The sequence below is a fragment of the Hypomesus nipponensis genome, chromosome 1, assembly GCF_054491055.1.
Source record: "Hypomesus nipponensis isolate SF chromosome 1, ASM5449105v1, whole genome shotgun sequence".
NCBI classification, from domain to species: Eukaryota; Metazoa; Chordata; class Actinopteri; order Osmeriformes; family Osmeridae; genus Hypomesus; species Hypomesus nipponensis.
The window spans coordinates 4,844,781-4,866,525 of record NC_140361.1 but is presented as its reverse complement, the minus strand read 5'-3'; the positions used below and the strand labels follow the sequence as shown (position 1 = coordinate 4,866,525).

The 21,745-nt window shown below is 49.0% G+C and overlaps 1 protein-coding gene across 1 annotated transcript; it reads left to right on the top strand.

Annotated features, from left to right (window-relative positions):
• Nucleotides 1–686: 686 nt before the first annotated feature.
• Nucleotides 687–21,311, top strand: pdgfrb (platelet-derived growth factor receptor, beta polypeptide). Its single transcript, XM_084706331.1, has 23 exons — nucleotides 687–866; nucleotides 9,315–9,372; nucleotides 9,724–10,002; nucleotides 10,252–10,509; nucleotides 10,732–10,862; nucleotides 11,469–11,634; nucleotides 12,233–12,413; nucleotides 12,775–12,890; nucleotides 13,209–13,332; nucleotides 13,663–13,871; nucleotides 14,538–14,632; nucleotides 14,765–14,897; nucleotides 15,015–15,119; nucleotides 15,545–15,655; nucleotides 15,830–15,989; nucleotides 16,356–16,522; nucleotides 16,760–16,878; nucleotides 17,512–17,634; nucleotides 17,909–18,020; nucleotides 18,419–18,518; nucleotides 18,748–18,853; nucleotides 19,051–19,343; nucleotides 19,745–21,311. The coding sequence occupies exons 2-23, from the start codon at nucleotides 9,333–9,335 to the stop codon at nucleotides 19,887–19,889; spliced, it is 3,273 nt and encodes a 1,090-aa protein (XP_084562457.1). The 5' UTR covers nucleotides 687–866; nucleotides 9,315–9,332; the 3' UTR covers nucleotides 19,890–21,311.
• The last annotated feature ends 434 nt before the right edge of the window (nucleotides 21,312–21,745 follow it).

The window sequence follows — 21,745 nt, the reverse complement described above, 5'->3', positions numbered from 1 at the left end:
CTCTCTACCATCCTTCTCACTTTACAGTAACTGTCTCTCTGTCTTTGATGTCTCTCCCGCCCTTATCCCTGTGTCTCTCTCTATCTCCCCCCCTTCTATCTCTTTCTCTGTCTCCCCCCTTTCTCTCTCTGTCTCCCCCTTCTCTCTCTATCTCCCCCTTCTCTCTCTCTCTCTCTCTCTCTCTCTCTCTCTCTCTCTCTCGCCCTTCTCTCTGTGTCTTACAGTAACTCTCTGCATGTGCTGCAGGACTGCAAGACCACCAGCACACTCCGGAGTGTCACAGGCTGGGTGTGAGAAGAGAAGAGAAAAAAAGAAAACAATAGAAATGAAAAGGAGAGAGAAGAGGAAACTCCCGTGGCTGTGATTTGACTAAATAAACAAAGCTCTGAACAGCTCTTCTCTGGTAGACTTACAGATCACCCCCCCCCCTCTCATCCACCCCCGTCACTGAGAACCACTGAGCCCCCTGTACCCCGCCCCCCCTGCCCCCCACTCCCCAAGCCCTCTTCTCCCCTCCCTGGAGCCCCATGAACCCCACACACCCGCCCCCTGCACCCCACCCCCCTCCACCCCCTGTGCCCCCTCTGCCTCCGAACCCGGCACATCCGAGTGGTGTAGCCCCGCCTCTACCAGCGAGGCAGAGAGCAGGCTGGACCCAGCCTCTCGGAGCTCAGACGGAGGCGGCCCACCCTCCACACCACTCCTCCAGCAGAGAGAGGGAAGACACTGGGCTAGGAGAGAGAGAGAGACAGAGAGAGAGAGAGAGAGAGAGTGAGATAGAGAGAGGGGAACAAAACAAGACAAACTCAACCTGGGAGACGGGACCATCCTGTGATAGTGTAAACACGTCTGAGAACACACTGAAGGTAGGAAGCTGTTTACTCTCTTACAGAGGGTAGGAACAGGCCCTGTTTAGGGCAGGACGCCTGTTGGACAGACTGCCAGTGTAGGACTGCTATCTTCGTTAACCCTAACCCCTTGTCTCCCTCTTCATAGGATGGATTTAGAGTTTAGACACCATTATTTACATGAAAAATACTTAGGTGGTTGATAGACTTTGAAGCATTATTGGTATTACTTCATCTTGGATGGGCTCCATGGTGATAGTTTTTTGGCCATGAGTATGTGTGTGTATGTGTGGGTGTGGGTGTGTGCATGTGGATGTGTGTCTGTGTGTGTGTGTGTGTGTGTGTGTGTATTGTTATGTCTGTAAACCACAGGCTGGCCAAAGTGTTTGTTTACTTCACACATTTCAATGTGGCTGCTGACATGGGGAACCTGTTCAAACATCACGGATACATTGGTGGAGGTGGTTTACAACCTCTCATTGGAAAACACACACACAGACATGCATACACACACACACACACACACAAAGACATGCCCACACACACACACACACACACACACAAAGACATGTCCACACACACACACAAAGACATGCATACACACACACACCTCTGCAACTTGCGTTTACACCTTCACAAAGCGGGCTTGTTTGACAAGGCATCGGGAGTATCCGACTCCCACAGCTTTCTTAACAGCCTCTCAAAATATCCTGTACTGTTGGGGTTTACTGCTAACAGTTGTCTTCTGATCCCATGGTGTCCCTGCCCTCATCCTTTCTGCTGCTCCTCATCCTCTTTGCTGCTCCTCATCCTCACTGCTGATCCTCATCCTCTCTGCTGGTCCTCATCCTCTCTCCTGATCCTCATCCTCTCTGCTGGTCCTCATCCTGTCTGCTGATCCTCACTGCTGGTCCTCATCCTCTCTGCTGATCCTCATCCTCACTGCTGGTCCTCATCCTCTCTGCTGATCCTCATCCTCTTTGCTGCTCCTCATCCTCACTGCTGATCCTCATCCTCTATGCTGCTCCTCATCCTCACTGCTGGTCCTCATCCTCACTGCTGGTCCTCATCCTCTCTGCTGCTCATCCTCACTGCTGGTCCTCATCCTCTCTGCTGATCCTCATCCTCACTGCTGGTCCTCATCCTCACTGCTGGTCCTCATCCTCACTGCTGGTCCTCATCCTCTCTGCTGGTCCTCATCCTCTCTGCTGGTCCTCATCCTCACTGCCTTACCCTGACCAACACCTCCCTGGTGAATTTCCTGAACACCCAGGCCTTTCTGCAAAGACAAACAGGCTGTTTCCAATAGCACAAGCTATGGTAGCATATCATTAGCAACAGCACCACAGATTGTAGAGGCACGCTAATGTGTTTACATCAACATTAAAACTGTATGATAATGTAGCTTTGGCACAGGTGCAAGCGTGCCTCTCACACATCACACAGAGTGATTGTACAGCCAGACAAAAGCATCTGACTGAAATATACATTACCTTCCAAGCATAAAACACGCTCGACTTCAACAAACGTAAGAAGACCTTGAATGTTTCAGTTACTGCAGTAAGACACAGTACATGTGTTCTCTGACGTTGTGTCAGTCAGATGAGTGAGTCCTGGTCTTGAGCTGTAGTCAGACAGATGTTCACCACCTGAACGTGTCTTCGGTCACGCATGATGGAGCGCAGTGCGCTAGTGTTCTGGGTTAGTGACCCCCGCTGGTGGAACATTCACACGCTGTAACACATGTGGTCTTTAAACAGATCCTGTTATGGGGCGAGGATCATGTCCAGAACAGATGGTTTGTTGAGTTTGGATCTATGGGTTAACATGTGCAAACCCTCAAACCCTCTTTTAAGAAAAATGCATCTAATACTATTTTTGCTGTGTCATTGTTTTAGAACATATTCCTCCTCAAGCTGTTTTCAATCCCAAACCCTGGCATGAGAGGATTTGTGAGTCATCTTGACACACAGGTTTGTGTTCTCAAGAATTTCAGAATGTTTCTGTTTTTTCACGTTGAGGGATTTTCCCCCATTAATCTTTTAAGGGTCTGTAAGGGAAATCGCTACCTATCGAGCGATCTTGTTTTCATTTTATTCACATGCAAAATCAACAGTTAGTCAGTCAAAGTTAGTAAACAACCAAGTCATATAGTCTCTACCATCACTAGGGACAATCTGTGAATATTGAAACCAGCACCACAAACCCAGCAGACCTCAACAGTGTCAATGTCAGCAGAACAGGAAATGTGCTTCACACTTTGGCCGTGCTGCAAACATACCCGTGTGGGATCCTAGAGTACACACTTGATTATACCAACACACTGCTGACATGAATCTACCGTTTGAAAGACCCCATCTGGTCAGCGTCTGCACATGGACGGCGCAAGCAACATTCACCGGTGGTCAATAATACTCTGACTCATGCTGTATCAGCAGGATACTAAGAGCCGGGCTGGCTGGCATGGGCAGGAGGCTGGAATGCTGTTTCCATCCTGTTAAGAGCCTGTTAGCTACTCAGGATGAGTGTCCTTGCGGCTGGTGGTTCCTCAGACTAAACCCTGACCCTCGTTAGAAACACAGGCTGCTTAGTGAGGAGCTGTGCTGACGGAAGGAGACGTGTCCTGTCTTGGCTTGCCCCTCTTCTTCACAAACACACACACACACACAAACGCACTCTCATACACACTCTCCCGCAAATGCACTCTCACACACTACTTTTCCACGCTCTCACCCTCTCTAATATACACACTCTCACACACTGTATCACATGCACACACTCTCGTTCCCTCGCACACACACACACTCACGCACAGCTCTGACAGACAGCTGCACCACATCTCGGAGAGCAGGTCCAGCCGTCGTCAGGGGAGGAATGCTGAGGGGGAGATGTATCTGTGTCATGTGACGGCTACGGTACCCTCAAGGCAGTGAACTGGTAATGAACCAGTACCATTGCTCTTTCTGGCCATGCTGGACTGACAGTTTGGGCAGTTGTCATTGTTTTGGTGACACTTTGTCTTTTATTCAATAGTATTCACAAGCCCTGTTCCAACCAAAACACAGGAATAGGCCAGGAGGGCAATGAAAATATATGGTGTTTCTTTTAGCGATAAGATGTTTCACACTAAGGAAAATAAGATGATTTTGTCTTGAATAGCTTCAGTGTTTCTCTGACAGACATGACCGTGTGTGCACTGTCTCCTTCTCAAGACAAATGTAGGATATTGGCTACAGTATACCATATCTAGCCTGTTTGTAAAACTTCATGGGGAAAAAAAAAACAAATCATACACACTTCAAATAAGCTGAGATGTAAAACCAACAAAACTGGCAACTTTCATGTTTTCTTTTTTCCTCCTCTCTCTCTTTCCGCTTTGTTTTTGGAAGCCGTCATGGAAAACAAGAGGAATTTAAAGCCAGTCAGTCAGAGCCATAATTGTATTCAGCTGTTTCTTTTTCTTTCGTTGTGTGTGTGTGTGTGTGTGTGTTTTGGGGTGGAGGGGGGCGTAGGCGTCCTCTTTTTCTCACGGGGCAGGGATGGGGGGGTGGGATAGGGAGGTGGGAGGGGGGTGGAAGGGTTGGGGGGGTGGGGGCTATTCCCTGAAGTGTTTGGAGAAGGGAGAGGAGGGAGGTGTGTTTGGCAAGCCAGATGGGGAAGGCATAGTGGACAACCATGCTGTGTGTCTATGTGTTAATGTGTGCATGTGTGTGTGCATGTGGTGTGAGTGTGAGTGAGTGTGTTTGTGTGTGTGTGACCTTTTAAGGCCACGACATCCGGTACCTTCATGAGCAGGAAGTTCATTGGAGATATCTGCAAGCTGTCTTCTACATGCTATGGCCTGGGTTTAACACATTATTCTAGTAGGGTGTTGCCTTTTACAAAGTACATGGATGTTGTTTTAAATACATTAACATTTTAGAGAGAGGAAATGTTTTCATTACTAGTTTGTTGCACAAAATGGTTTCAATTAACTTCTAAGTGTCACATAAAAAAAAGAATAAACGTTTTCCTTCTGTCTTACCCAAAAACCCCAAAGTGTTTGAAAGATATCGTTAAACTGATGTGAAACGACAGTAGCCACATCTGAGACTTTCCTTTAACCCTGAGATTTCCCAGGAGCACTAGCTTACCTTCATGCCCTCCCTGCTGTCTGGGACAGAACACTGGGCACTGTAGGTTAGGTTAGGGTAGGTTAGGATACTGGGTTTAGGCAGGTTATGTGATTAGACAATTATCATTATATGCAACAACAACCAAAATCATCTTTTGTGTTGAGGAGTCTAGGGGTTTGTGGAACATTTCAACAACTAGTTTCCAACCCTTGGTATAGACACGTCCATAAAGTTCCCTTTATTGGAGATCCTCCCTTGATCTGACAGATAACTTCCAGAGTTAAGTTCCAGTGTAACTAGAAGAGTTGGGGGTGCAGAGCCTACCACACACACTTAACTGAGCGTCTTTTCCATTCTCAGACAGTAAAGTGGTTTGATCTAATGTTGCTCGTCTCACGATGTATATCGCCACGCCTTTGCATTTTGATTTTACTGTTTCGTTTTCTGGTGTCTGAAGGAGTTGGGGACCAGACGACCTCTGGAGGGCTGTTCTGTGCGCCAGCAGAAATTAAAAACGTTTGTTTTAACAAGGACACCCTGGGTCCAGTGTTCCCATGGACCATGCCAAAGCCTTTCTTCTGAGCTGTGGTCTCAAATAGGCTCCTGGAGGAGTGGGATGACAAGAGTGACATCCATCTACGGCTTGGTTCTGTGTGTTCTACATCTATACAGTATAGTTCTGTGTGTTCTATATCTATCTACAGTAGGGTTCTGTGTGTTCTGCATCAATCTACAGTATGGTTCTGTGTGTTCTACATCTATACAGTATAGTTCTGTGTGTTCTATATCCATCTACAGTAGGGTTCTGTGTGTTCTGCATCAATCTACAGTATGGTTGTTTGTGTTCTATATCCATTTACAGTATGGTTCTGTGTTCTATATCCATTTACAGTAGGGTTCTGTGTGTTCTGAATCTCTACAGTATGGTTCTGTTTGTGAAGGCTGTTCTGTCTGCTCGGCATCTGCTGCTCTGTTGCTGTGGTTTGGAGATGTTTTGGAGTTTTTCATGGGGGTCTGCCTGTGTTCCGTTCTGAGTTGTGTTGCAATATGCAGTGGTAACTTGGTGGGGATTTTTCGACAGAAAATGTGCAGTTCTGTGCCCTATGTGTGTGTGTGTGTTGTGTGTGTTGTGTGTGTGTCTGGTCAGGGGTTGGGGTGGTGTGCAGCCTCTCTGATGCTTCTCTCCCTCACACCCACACACTTTTCCCAAGACAGGAAGTGAATACTCTCCAGCTGTGCTTAAGGAAGTTGTTGGATTACTCTCATGTTTGATTCATGTTTTTTTTCTCAACGTGATTTTCTTGTCTGTCCCCTGGAGACGGACGCAGAAAAGGCAAACATTCCGTTTGAAATGTGATTGTGAAAGTGTTTCCCGCCTACTCATGAGCTCCATCAAAGCCAGATGTTTAAATACAGCACACAACCCCAGTATAGAAAGATAATCCCAGTATATATAGATCATCCCAGGAGAGGCATATCCAGCTAGCTGACTACTTAGGGGAAGCAGATTTACACACACACACACACACACACATGCACACACATCCTCTCCCCCGAACTGTACTCACACGTGACTGTGCGTAGGCTGTGGGCTGAGACACGTCTGAGGCGGGGGAGACAGTCAGTGTGCTGGGGCTGTTTCTGAACGCTGGGAAGGGTCAGGCAGCCACGAGTTTCCCAGCGTCGCCGGGGAGGACTTGTACTCCGGGCTCACAGTTCATCCTGCGTGATGATTCCAGTGACATCCCACTTGAAAACCCTTAGGTGTCCCGTTAACCCAGGGCCAAGACTGGGGAGGGGAACATTGTTACAAACACATCCCCAGTTAGAGTATCTTCAAATATAGCTAGGAAGAATGTGGATTTGACCCCATATTTATAGTGCGATTTATCAAAATGACTGCATCGGGGGGGGGGGGGGGTCGGAATTCAGGAAGAACAGACTGCGTGCCTCTGTCCATGCTGACGCTCATACTCGATGTCCAGATGGGCAAAATATACTGCCCTGTCCACACACCGCAACACACCAGTGTTAGTTATCCTTAAAGGTTTTTGGTTGCTATACTGTACTTGTGAATTTTAATGTGCAGGTAAAAACTGTGCAAAAACAGGGTTGTACAGTACTAACCTTAGCAGGGTTTGTGACCCCTGTAATCAAGTGACACATGCATGACCGTCACCAAACTGTCAGATGTGGCGCTCACGTTGATCCACGGCTTGTGACTGCAGCAGCACGGCCCTCTGGGACAGTCTGGCCCCGCCCTGCGCGTCCTGTCTCTTCCCCAGAGTATCAGCAGTCCTGGGAAAGTTCCAGAACATCACTGTGGGAACGTGAACTGTACCCCGCACCAGAGATGGAGGGATGTGTGTGTGTGTGTGCGCCGGGTTGGGGAGGTCACAGACTTGATGAGTGTGTTTGTGAGTGTGTGTGTGTGTGCACAGCTTGTTCATGCCTGCACCAGTTCATGTGTGTATGCCTGCATGTGACTGTTGACATGTGTGTTTATGTAGGAGTGTGTGTGAGAGAAACAGTGTTAGCTTGCCATGACAAGTAAAACAATCCAGCTTGACACATGGGTCGCAGGGACAGTACCCCTCGTGGCCCAGCACAGACCAGAACCCCCCTTATCTCTTGATTGGAAACAGGAGGCAGGGCGTGCGAGCATTGCTACATGTAAGACGCAGGGCGTGCGAGCATGGCTACATGTAAGAGGCAGGGAGTGCGAGCATGGCTACATGTAGGAGGCTGGGCGTGCGAGCATGCCTACAGTACATGTAAGAGGGTTGGGCTCAGAAGGGGGATCTGTTGAGACACTCTAGCTGTTTTTGATTAGAGTGATGACTCATAAGCATACTTTTTCCAGTGCGTCATCTCCACAGTCGTGTTCATATGTCTTTATTACACATGTATTCATTTGTCTTAGTCATGAACAACTTAATAGATTTTAGATAGAGAACAAAACGTTTCTGCTGTTTCACAACACATGCTGCCAAAGACCCTTGAAGGAATGAATTACACTCACTCCTTCTTTTCCTTCTCCCTCTCGTCTCTCTTTTGAGACCTCTCTTCCTGTGGATAGGGTTAGGGCCACCTTGTCTCTCTGTCAGGGATAAAGGGAGGGTTAGCTCGTCTCTCTTTTGACTGGTCTTCCGTGGACAGACTTGAAGCGGCTCATTGTCCCAGAAGATGTTTACTCCTAAATAGTTGACTGCCCTCTCATAGGCTGGCTGTGGTCAACGAGGAATGAGCTTTAACCTCTCTAGCCTATGTTTAAACTGCGCTAGCAATGTCACTTCCCTCATAACAAATCACAGTTGAGTTTAGATTAGATACTGGTACCCTGAGGGGTCTGCTACCAGTGCAAGTTCATGACCGGGGGACTTCATAGTTGTTGTTGGTTTGGATGTCCTAATTCCTTCATCTACTTTGTTTGCATGAAAAAAAGATCCAATTAAGAAGGACCGTGCGATGGGGGACCAGTTTTGTTTGGAAGCAGCGCTCGGCTGGGGGAGGGGGGGGGGGGGGGGGCACACACTGACCTGTTTGTTATCAGATGCAATGGTGGCAAAACAAGAACAAAACCTCCTGTGAAACGTCCTTCTGTCCGTGTGCAGCTAGGCTTGGCATACCTCTCCCTGCATGAGGACCACAAGGTTGTGTAACAACCGCTGATCTGGATCCAACACTGTGTGCAGATAGTGGGGCTGGGCGGGAGCTTTCCCAGTGTCCTCCAAGTCTGGCAGACAGCAGACTCGAAAAGTCAATTCGTTTAAAATGTGTACAGAAAAATCCCACAAATCTGAACAGTTCTGGGAAGTCGTGTATCACAGCAGGGTTAGAGTGAGTCAGAAGGGGGAAACATTGCTGCTTGGTTGGTCATCGCACTAGTACTAGTTCGGAACTAAGACTGGTCCAGAATGTGTCTCCTTGCTGTGTCCAACCAAGCAGCAAGAACATCACCTCCTTCTGACTAACTCTGAACTCCCTGCTGCAGGACACAACTACCCTGATATGGGGTTGGAAATCTGTAACCATGATCATGGAACACATTGTGCAATTAAGCTCCCACGGTCTGATCTGCACCCCCCCCCCGCCCCCCGCCCCCCGCCCTTCCAGGTCTGATCTCCCCCCTGAGGTGTTAACTCTTCATTCTGTTAACTTTATTTCTGATAGAGAAAATGAAATCCATGTTCGGGCGTTCTTCTGGAAAACTCTTGGTCTGTCCAGTGTGTGTGTGTGAGTGAGAGTGTGTGTGTATTTTAACACTTGATAAACCAAATCCGCTGTTGTTGACGTAGTTCTGTTGTTGTTGACGTAGCCCTGTAACAGTGCTGTTGTTCTGTCCCTGCAGCCTGTCTCCAGGAGCATCATGAAGGGGCTCGTGTTCCTGCAGACTGCCTTGCTCACAGGTGAGATCAGCCTCGGCGAGTCCTTCTCCGGAAGACCCAGCACCCAGGGAAGGAGGGCTGGAGGGGAGGGGAGGGAGCAGATTGGGGAGGGAGTCCGTGGAGGAGGTGAGGGGAGGAGTAAGTGAGAATGGGTGGATGTGAATAGGAGAGGAGGGGAGAAGAGGAGTTTATTATGTAGGCTTAAGAACTGTGCCAGCTGGAATAGATCAATATAAACTCTGCACACACAAACACACACAAGAGGCTGGAAATCTTTGGTTGTTTCTGTTATCTGAAACTTTGACCTCTGACCCCTGCACTGTGTAGCTTGACCCCTGACCTGACCTCTTCCTGTTTGGGTCTTCTCCACAGCCATGCTTCTCTCATGCCCCAAGTTCCACTGCCTGGTGCTCACCCCTAGCGACAGCCAGGTTGTCGTGGCAGCCGGGTCCTCTCTCACTATCAGCTGTTCTGGCTCAGGATTGGCTACTTGGAGGTTTCGACGCCAGGAGGATGTTCCTCTTTTCCGGGTGGAACAGAGGAACAGTTCTGCGGTTCTGATCCTGGAGAACGTGAAATGGGAACACACAGGGGTGTACGAGTGTTTGACACACGCTGAGGAAACTGAGGAGGTGGCAGTGTTTGTTCCAGGTTAGTGTTAGTCCAATCAGAATTTGGATTCCTTTTTGGGGACATTTCACACCAACTTAGCAATGGTCAAATCCAATCCTCCGAGCACACTACATGTTGAAGGCTCGATGACAAACAGTAAAAAAAAAAATATATTAAAAAAAAAAGGTTTTTTAGTTTCTTCTTTTACAAAAGGACTGGTAATACATATGCCATGTAACAGTAAACCGGTCCCCCCCTCTCCCCTGCCTTCCCTTGTCCCCTTCCCAGACCCTGTGGTGTGGTTCATAGAGAACCCCCATGGCATGGTGACCAAGACCAGCGAGCTGGGTATCATCCCGTGCCTGGTGACGGACCCCCGTATCAACGTGACCCTGTATGAGAGGGACAGTGGGGCCGCCCTGCAGGGCCTCTTCCTCCCCACGCAGGGCTTCCAGGCTGCCCTGGAGGACCGCACCTACGTGTGCCGAGGGGAGCTGGACGGCCAGGAGAAAGAGTCCCAGGCCTTCTACGTCTTCAGTATCGTTGGTAGGTGTTCAGTCTGGACCTACAGAATTGATCCTGCATATGATGCCTTTAGTTAGTTCTCGACAGCGCTAATGTTCCTTCAGATAAAACTGTCCCGCGATGAGAACTGGTCTCTCTAACTCCCATCTTCTTCCATCTGGGTCGATCGCTCTCCTCCCCCCCCCCCCCTCTCTCTCTCTCTCTCTCTCTCTCTCTCTCTCCTCCACACCCTTCCTGCCTCAGTCCCAGAGGCCATAGACGCCTACATTAATGCGTCCAAGACGGTGCTGAAGAAGGGCGAGCCCCTCACCGTCAACTGCACCGTCCATGGAGTGGAGCTGGTCTACTTCTCCTGGGATCACCCCAGCAGGGAGGTGAGTGGGAGGGACAGGGACGGAGCGGAACAGAGGAGAGAGACAAGAGCCTGCTGTTTCTCATCCCCCCCCCCCCCCCCACACACACACACACACACATAGCCGATCCCCACGAGGATCATAACAAAGATTTAATGGCATCAAGATGTCGAGCCACACCTTAGATAGCTGCTCCCACTCACAAAGCGCGGTTCTGGTTGTCTCACAATGTGAAGTGACAGAAACCTTCCGCCCCCTTTTTACCTCCCCCTCTCCCCCTCCCCTCCTCCTCCCCTCCCCTCCCCTCCCCTCCCCTCCCCTCCCCTCCCCTCCCCTCCCCCTCCCCTCCCCTCCCCTCCCCTCCCCTCCCCTCCCCTCCCCTCCCCTCCCCTCCCCTCCCCTCCCCTCCCCTCCCCTCCCCTCCCCTCCCCTCCCCTCCCCTCCCCTCCCCCTCCCCCTCCCCTCTCCCTCCTCCTCCCCTCCCCCTCCAATCTCCCTCCTCCCCTCTCCCTCCTCCTCCCCTCCCCTCCCCCCTCCTCCCCCTCCCCTCCCCTCCCCTCCCCTCCCCTCCCCTCCCCTCCCCCTCCCCTCCTCCCCCTCCCCTCCCCTCCCCCCTCCCCCTCCCAGGTGACCTCCATCGAGCCCCTGACAGACGTGTTGTCACCAGTGAGCATGCGCTCCTGCCTGTTCATCCCCAGGGCCTCCCTGGCCCACGGCGGCCCCTACGTGTGCCACGTCCACGAGGGCGTGCAGGACCAGAGCGCCACGGCCACGGTCAACATCACCGTCCTGGGTAAGACAGGACCCAGGGAGAGGGACAGAGAAAGCAAAGCATGGACAGAGATCTCGCCAGAGAACTCCAATAACAGTGGATGGATAGATGGCTAGTGGGGGGTTAGCAGTCGACGTGTCCGAGGAGGCTTACTCTAAGTTCACTGATGTGTGTCGTATTTATGAAAGGGCCAGAGTAACCTAAACACAGTGAGACTGTCCTCTTTCATAGCGGCAGTCTGGCTCTCGCCGACGCCACACTGAGAATGTCTACCTCTCCGCCGTCTCAATGCATAGACCCGTAACCCTGGAAACGAGGAGTCCTGTGTTCCTTGAATTACTGTGCAAACACGTCAATTTGGGTTGGGGTTTAGGTTTGGCTGTGCCAGTCATCACCACAGTAGATGTGGGTTAGGGTAGGCTCTGCAGAACAGACACAAACGATCCCTTGCGGTGTGACTGCATTGCTCAAAGAAGAGCCACACAATCGAGACATGACTGGTGCCCACCCCCCCCCTCTCTCTCTCTCTTTCTCTATCTCTGTCTCTGTCTCTTTCTCTCTGTCTGTCTGTCTCTCTCTCTCTCTCTCTCTCTCTCTCTCTCTCTCTCTCTCCCTCCAGAACGAGGCTTTGTGGAGGCGCGCCCCGCTCAGGAGCACAACGTCTCAGCCCGGTGGCACGAAAACGTGGAGCTGAGGGTGGAGATTGAAGCCTACCCTCCGCCCCGCTTCCACTGGAGCAAAGACGGCGCCTCCATCACCGGAGACAACACCATCGCCACGCGCCAGGAGAAGGAAACCAGGTGGGACGGAAGAACGTACGGCTAGACACGGGTTAGCTGCCCCGCAGCTGCTGAGGGATGATGAATACCCACCAGCAGTCTGCCACTGCAGCGCTGAGGAGTTTGAAACGCCCCAGAGACAGAGACATCCCCGTCAGAGCGGGCCCTCTCATGTCCGTCAGCGCCAAACGAGACCAGAACTGAGATAAGAGCACAGACAGAAGCCACCTCAGCCAATCCCACTCAATCAACACCCGCCAGGAACTATAAACAGATGAGGTTTCACTGAGGGAACTAAGCCCCAGTCAGGTGGCCAATCAGATACTAGAACAATATTTACCAGTGTTCACCCAGACTGATGTTTCTCTCTCTGCTACCCCAGGTACGTCACCGTGTTGACGCTAGTCAGGGTCAGGGTGGACCAGAAAGGCCTCTACACTCTCCTTGTCAGCAACGGAGATGACACCAAGGAGGTGACCTTTGATTTGGAGGTCAAAGGTGAGAGATCATTACTATGTGTCTTTGTCACAGTTCTTGTTTCATCTTCCTGTCTTCCTCTCTGAGAATCCAAACCTCTTGGAAGTCTGCTATTGAGTTGATGCAATGATGTGATACAGTAAGCACATACAGATTGGCTGTGGTCAAAATGAGAAGAAGTCATGGATTCAGGTCAGGTGATCACACATTTTAGAATGAACTAAGGTCGGGTGATCATCCATTCTAGAAGGGGTTAGGTTAAGCGGATCATCCATTCTAGAAGGGGTTAGGGTCAGCAGATCATCCATTCTAGAAGGGCTCACCCCTCCCTGTCTGCAGTTCCGGCTCAGATCTCAGACCTGTCAGACCACCACCTCCCTGAGAAGAAGCACGCGGTGACGTGTGTCGCCGAGGGAGTCCCCACCCCCTCCATCCTCTGGTACAGCTGTGACAGCATGCTCAAGTGAGTTAAAAATGTGTTGCAACTAACATCCAGATTCACTTCTGTTTTGGCGTGTGTTGTTTGTCCAACAAGCCAGATTACTGTAATGTGCAGAGGGAAATCATTCGAGCAAAACAGCTGTTACTGCCACATCTCACACTAAACAATAGGGGGCGTTCCACACATTACAGTTCAACTTCAAAGTAAGATCAACCAACAACAGCCATACCTTCGCAAAAGAATAATTGTTTCAGGAGAAACAGTAAAAAAAAGAGGTGTATTGTGTGTAGATCCTCCTGTGGTAACACCTGTAGTGTTGTCATGGTGACGGTCTGGTGTCGCCTACGTCAGGTGCAGTAACCGGACCACGGCCTGGAAGCCCCTGCTGCCTGACCCAGACACACTGAGCGTTCAGACCAACGCCTCCTTCAACGAGAGCCGTAAAGTGGGCCAGGTGCGCAGCCAGGTGATCTTCCACAAGCCCCAGCAATGGACCCTGCGCTGCGAGGCCCGCAACGAGGGCGGGGTCCGACGGAGAGACGTCAAACTGGTCTCCAACGGTAGGTGTCGACACACTGCCTCCCATCCTGACTGGTCTCTTAACAGGTCTATGCTCTGCCTGCTTGGAGACCCAGATTCATCTCATCAGCTCGTTTTGTCAGGGGTTTAGTCAGGGTAATAATAATAATAAACCATATATTTGTAACGCACCTTTCATCCGAAAAACAGATCTCAAGGTGCCACAGTTAAGATTATAAAACAAGGTAAAACATCAATATAAAATACAATTAGATAATTAAAACTCATAAGATCTGCTAAAAAGAAATGTTTTAGTACTTTTTTTAAAGTCTCAGTGGTTTGAGGTGCCCTCAGATGGTCGGGGAGGGTGTTCCAGATCCGGGGAGCGGCGGAACAGAAAGCCCGGTCACCCATGCTTCTGAACTTAGTCCTGGGGAAAGCGAGACGATGTGAATCATTTGAGCGGAGGGATCGTGCTGTAGTTGTAGGGGTCAGTAGTTCTTTCAGGGAGGGGGTAGCATTGCCAGGGATGCACTGATGAGTGAGAAGGGAGACCTTGAATTCTATCCTGGCAGAAACGGAAAGCCAATGGTTTCAAAGTAGAGAGTCCACTTCACCAGACTAGTTCTCTCTAGTCCCCTCTGAAAACCTCTGACCCTTCTGGAGAGCTCTGACCGTAGACGTTCTGCATGTGTTCCCTGTCCCAGCTCTGTTCTCCCAGGTGGCAGTGCTGGCGGCCGTCCTGGCCTTGATGGCCATCATCATCATCTCCATCATCATCCTCATCGCTGTGTGGAGGAAGGTGAGAATAGTCAACAACGCTACAGAGCGTGCGATAAAACAGACCTTGCAAACCTTTTTTGGGTTTGAGGCCGTTTTCAACTTTTACAATCCAGTTTGACTTTTCCTTTTTTTTACGCTGGGATTTCCCCAGAAGCCCCGCTATGAGATCAGGTGGAAGGTTATCGAGTCTGTGAGTTTGGACGGCCATGAGTACATCTACGTGGACCCCATTCACCTGCCCTACGACCACGGCTGGGAGATGCCCCGCGACAGCCTGGTGCTGGGTGAGAACAGTCACTGCAAATACACTTTGCAGCATTTAAATAGACTTCAATTGTTCTGACATACATTTAACACAGGCAACACTGTTGTGACATGATCTGTTTTTTGACCTGTTCCAGGTCGTACCCTAGGATCGGGGGCGTTTGGACGGGTCGTCGAGGCGACCGCCTACGGCCTGAGTCACGCCCAGTCCAGCACAAAGGTTGCTGTGAAAATGCTCAAATGTACGTGGTGAGAGAAAACCACAAAACAGTCAATCCTGAAATCCCTTCAAATCATTTCTTTAATTAAGTCTTTGTTCTATGCTACTTTGCAAAAGCATCATGTGTTTTTCTTGGTATCGTTTTCTAATGCGGGGATCAAAATCGTATCAAAGCGCTAGCAACAACGGGGGCTGGTTAGCCTGGCCCCCTGTTGAGCTTTTGCCTGTTATTCTACTGCAGCTCCTGCCCACCTGTCTGACTTGGCAAGGCATGAATACACCATTTCCAGGCTACCCTGGAAAGTGGACACTGCCATTTACTGAAGTCTTTCTCCATTTTGAGCAGTTATACTTCCTTTCATAATGAGCCACTTCTCCCCCCACCTCTCTCTCTCTCTCTCTCTCTCTCTCTCTCTCTCTCTCTCTCTCTCTCTCACACACACACAGCCACTGCCAGGAGGAGTGAGACCCAGGCTCTGATGTCGGAGCTGAAGATCATGAGCCACCTGGGTCCTCACCTGAACATCGTTAACCTGCTGGGGGCTTGCACCAAGCAGGGTGAGCTGCCCACAACACAGTTTACAGTCCTTATTGTTGAAACTGTATGTTTACACAGTGCATGACGTGACACACGTATACAACTCTCCCCTTTTTGGTTGGTTCGCGAACCACACTAAGACAGTTCCTCAGCGATATCTGGTTTGGTGATCAAATCTCTAAATCACGATTCAGGGCCACTCTACCTGGTGACGGAGTACTGTCGCTACGGTGACCTGGTGGACTACCTGCACAGGAACAAGCACACCTTCCTGCAGTACTACGCTGAGAAGAGCCAGGAGGACTCTGGGTGTCGGGAGTCTGGAGGGAGCACTCCAGTCAGCCAGAGGAAAGGGTAAGCAGCACTCACCGAGGAAGAATAACGAACTAGCAGGGATGATACCATAGAGGAAGAATGGGAACGAACTAGCGGGGATGATACCATAGAGGAAGAATGGGAACGAACTAGCGGGGATGATACCATAGAGGAAGAATGGGAACGAACTAGCGGGGATGATACCATAGAAGAAGAATGGGAACAAACTAGTAGGAATGATACCATAGAGAAAGAATGGGTTTGTGGTAGCTGGGGAGCGGTATTCAAATGTATCTTTCTGTTTTATTCATCCCTCAAATAACACATTAAACATATTTTACAAAAGCCCTTCGGAGCGTTTAAGTTACGGCTCCATTTCCTGATATCACCATGTTGTTCCTTCAGCTACGTGTCGTTTGGCAGCGAGTTTGACGGTGGCTACATGGACATGAGCAAGGATGAGCCCACCGTGTACATGCCCATGCAGGAGCAGAAAGACACCGTCAAATACGCTGACATCCAGGCCTCTCCCTATGAGTCCCCCTACCAGCAGGACCTCTACCAGGAGCAAGGTACTGACCCCAGCCACCACCACTCACAGGACATCTCAGTCTTGTCTTTCAATCAACACAGAACCAGACCAAAAATTAAACCGCAGTTCCCGAAACAGGCGAAGCTTTGTCAGTCTAGATGTAAGACACCTGGTCCATGTTACCTTCGTCTGCAAAACGACCGCATTTGTCCCGTTTCGATTCATGTCCTCTGTCTCATCACATTGGTTGCTGTCGTTGTTGTTGTTGTGTGTCTAGGCCAGAGCAGAGTGGATGCGGCTCTGGTCCTCAGTGACTCCCCCGCCCTCAGCTTTGAAGACCTGCTGGGGATCAGCTACCAGGTGGCCCAGGGGATGGACTTCCTGGCTTCCAAGAACGTAGGCTGCCTCTCCCTAAACTCTCCCTAACTCTCACTCACTCTCCCTCACTCTCCCTCACTCTCCCTAAGTCTCTCTCACTCTTCCTAACTCTCCCTAAGTCTCCCTAACTCTCCCTAACTCTCCCTAACTCTCCCTAACTCTCCCTCACTCTCCCTCACTCTCCCTTACTCTCCCTCACTCTCCCTCACTCTCCATAACTCCCTTTCAGTACAGACATCCTCCTCAACCATATCTAAACTGAGCTGGATAAAAAGGATGTGTAGCTTTCACTCAAGCAGTCATATGACGTCATTAGCCCTGGGTGAACAGTTAGTGCCGCAGAATCCAGGGTGAGGTCAGCCCTGGCCACACAACCGGGTCCCTCTGAAACATCAGATGGGTCAGATGGCTGAGCGGTTAGGGAGTCGGGCTGTTAATCAGAAGGTTGTTGGTTCGATTCCCGGCCGTGCCAAATGACGTTGTGTCCTTGGCCAAGGCACTTCACCCTACTTGCCTCGGGGAGAATGTCCCTGTACTTACTGTAAGTCGCTCTGGATAAGAGCGTCTGCTAAATGAGTAAATGTCAAACATGTTCTGGTGCTGTGGTTCCCCCGTGTGTGTGATCCATGTTCTGGTGCTGTGGTTCCCCAGTGTGTTCACCGGGACTTGGCTGCCAGGAACGTGCTGATCTGCGAGGGCAAACTGGTGAAGATCTGTGACTTTGGCCTGGCCAGGGACATCATGCACGACTCCAACTACATCTCCAAGGGCAGCGTGAGTCTCCCACGCACAGAACGCCTGACCATACTGGGAGATGCATGTATTCACACGGTTTAATAGTTTGTAAAGCGTTCAAATATTCAATAATAATATACTTGTTGGTGAAACATCTGTACAAACAAGCCTAGCAGAGACTAGGTCAAGGAGGAGGTCAAGACCACAATGCTATTCACTTGTTTCGTAGCAGACTGAACCACACACTTGTTCTAACCCAGTGCGAATTGTGAAACACACCAGTGAGCCCTGTCTGATCTCCTGGCCCCACCAGACCTTCCTGCCCCTGAAGTGGATGGCCCCAGAGAGCATCTTCCACAACCTTTACACCAGCCTGTCAGACGTCTGGTCCTACGGCATCCTGCTCTGGGAGATCTTCACCCTCGGTCAGTGAGACCAGCCCGCTTGTTTCTAGAACAAATATTCCTGACAGTCACAGAAGGTTTCAATTTTTGGGGGTGTATTTTTGGTATCATTTAGCCAATTGCCTTTCGGGTTCAGTTTATAATATGTCTTCAGGACCAAGCTGGACTCTCTGTTAGACTGCAGATGTTTATGATTCATGATTCATATGATTCATGATTCATATGATTCAGAATGATTCATGCTGACTCTGGTTTGACCCTTGTGGTAGGAAAGTGTAAGGACAAGAGGATAGCGCCAAAACTCCATCAAAGCCCATGCGATAAACAAATGTCTCACACATAATATGACTTCACAAGTCTGCCCAAGCGTGTTGGAAAATGCAGACACCTCTAATATTTATACATATGTGTTGTTTTAGGGGGTACCCCCTACCCAGACATCCCCATGAACGAGCAATTCTATAGTGCTCTGAAGAGGGGCTACCGCATGGCCAAGCCTGCCCACGCATCAGAACAAGTGTAAGTCTACACCACCACAACCATCTACATACACCATCCTAACCATGTAGGTCTACACCACCACAACCATCTACATACACCATCCTAACCATCCATACACGGCTTCCCAACCCCCTCTCTCACCAAAGAGTGGCACAGTACATTGTGTGCGAGCATCGCGTTTCTTGAGGGCTGTAAAAACAGCCTCTAAACTGAACCTGAGAATGTTTTTGTCTTGGGTCTCTTGTAGTTATGAGGTAATGAAGAAGTGCTGGGAAGAGAAGTATGAGAAGAGGCCCGAGTTCTCCTTTCTGGTGCAGACCATGGGGAACATGCTGACAGACAGCTATAAAAAGGTGATCTATTTATACACACATCCTCTGCTCCAGAAGCACCCCTGCACACACCACACTACCACACAACATGGCTAGACTGCCTGTATACTGACTTGCAACATCCATAAAAATAAAAAAATTTACATGTCAGCTGATAGTGTCCATCACCCATGGCGGTAAAGTGAGTGATTGATCGATTTCATTTCACCGTGGTGCAGAAATACTTCCAGGTCAACGACAGCTTTTTCAAGAGCGACCATCCAGCAGTGGCACGGACCAAGACCAGGCCATCCTCCCCCTTCCCCACCGCCCTCACCCCCACCTCCATCGGGCCTGCCTCCCTCCCCGACCCCACCCTCTTCCCCAACCCCTATCACAGCCTCAGCTTCTCCAGCCCAGAGGACAGCCTGGACCAGCCTCCTTCCTACAACGACTACATCATTCCCATTCCTGATCCGAAGCCTGAAGAAGCCGTCCCAGATGCAGGCTTCTCCATAGAAAGCCCCTCAAGGTATGACCGACTTCCTGCCTGACTGTCAGAGACAAGCGGCAGAGAATATAAACAGAAAAGAAAGATGAGGGGATGTTTGGTTTATTGAATGAGACACCCACCCAGGCCCACATGCAGGGCAGTTTCCTCTTTCAAGGAGTCAGGCCTCCACAGGCCTCAGCAGTCTGTGGACTGTGTTTATAGTCGTATGAAACACACTCGCCAAGTTGGCTTGAAGACCGTTATTTGGGTAGAACAGATGTTTAGTCCTAGTGAATGCTCTCAACAGTCCCCACAGTGCCCTCTAGCGAGAGTATTTCCAGGAACACATAAGCCATTAAGAACCTCCATGTTGAAGACTCTGCAGAGAATCTTGAGGTAGGACAAGGGTGAATCGTAATGTGTTTCTTATGTGGTTCCAGTTCTCTGTCCCTGGAGGAAGAGACAGACTCCATTTCCCAGCATACATCAGACACGTTTCCAGAGGATGAGAGGCTTGACGTCAACCAGGAAGAGGTACCGCTGATGCCCTCTGGAACACCAGACATAGAGGACAGCTTCCTGTAACCTTCCCCACAGAGATAGGAAAATAGAACCCAACTCTGGGAAAAGCCCTTCTGCATTCCTGAAGAGCTGCTCAGAAAGGAGTTTCTAAGTCACGTTCAATGTTTCTAAATTACAGTTTGCACTTAACGCTGCACCTTTAGTTGCAAATCCGATCATGAATTTCACAATCACATCAGTCATTTCTTTGAATGTGGAATTAGGTGTGCAGTAAGACTACATGTAGGCCTAATAGTTGTGATACATTTAATTTAGAAGATTTCGTTTTTTTTTTTAAAGCTATCCTTAATTCAAACATGGCATTTCAATGTAAATGATTCCACTGACATGGTATTGTGTTATTCATATGTTGTTGATTTTTTCATTACTTATCAATATTTTAGCCAGTGCCTAATTTATCCGTACGATAATATTTTTGTTAGTAAATTAGTCTTTGTTGTTGACTTTGATTATCTTGTTTTTATGATCACTTTACATTCCAATGATGTGAACAAAATACGGTTCAAATGTTAACACAAATGTTCCCTTGCTAATACGGGTGTTCAGTTTCCAATCATAGCGCGTTAAGCTTTCCAATCATGGCGCGAGTTAACCTTTAGCAGTCTCCTTTTCTCATCAGCCATATGATTTTATATTCTATGAATCTTAACGTAATCATAAAAGAAAGAGTCTGCATTCATGCTACAGAACTTTTATTACTGTATGGGATTAGATTAGAAAAATAATCAACTAGCTTAACAACAATTAGCTAAACATGTTATAGGCCTACAGTACATTTGTAACAGCCACACTAAGTTCTGCACTTTACGTCAACTTTCACCACGAAGGGATGAAGCTTGAAGTTTGAGGTTATTGAAGGGTGAGGTACATACAATCCTTTGTTTGCATAAAAAAATATACTAGTGTGGAAACTAGTAGTAGTAATGAGAATAAGTAGTCGTATTAAGAACTAGGAGTACATATGGAAGCATTTCACTGCCTTATTTTCACTAGAGGGTACGACCAAACGGTACGCCTTTACGTTGTTTGATTTTGTTACTGACGTGACTTTGTATATAGAAGTAAAGTTTTTAAAACAATGAATTACAAATGATACGTATCTCTTAGGATCTATAGTATATTCTGATCTACCCTCCAATAGAAGGGTTAATAAGATGAGGTATCTTGACTGTATGCATACGTTCACATTGCTCACCACTCATATATTTACAAAAATAAATGTGTATGTATATATTTGTGACACGATATAGCAGACAATATGCAGCCATGGTAACCATCCTATACTGTAGAGTATTTAGGAATACACAACACTGAGAATACTTACTCACGCTAAGGTACCAAAACTTTCATGTCTTGTACAAATGTATTTTTCTATGCAGTATTTTGTATGTTAATGTGTACATTAAATAAATGTTTTTAGGTGAATGTTTGTGAGCTGGTGTTATGCTTTTTCCCTTACTTGTGTTGGCCAACTTATTAAAACGTATTATTTATATGTCTTCACCAAGACCAGATTAGTATCCCAAAGGGCCCCTGGGCACTGAACCCTCCTCCGCCCACCCTATACATATTCTCAGATCACGGAGGGACCATCTTTGGTCAAGGGCCTCTGGGCACTTGCCCAGATTGCCCATATGGTAAATCCAGCCTTGGTCTTCACATCTGTAGACCTGCTGCAGTACATTTTTATTACTCCATAACCTGGACCCTCTCCCTCAAATCCCCTCTGCTTCCTAGACTGGACCCTCTCCCTCAAACCCCCACCTCCTGCTCCCTAACATGACCCTCTCCCTCCAAACCCCCCCCCCCCCCCCTCCTGCTCCATAACATGACCCTCTCCCTCCAAACCCCCACCGCCC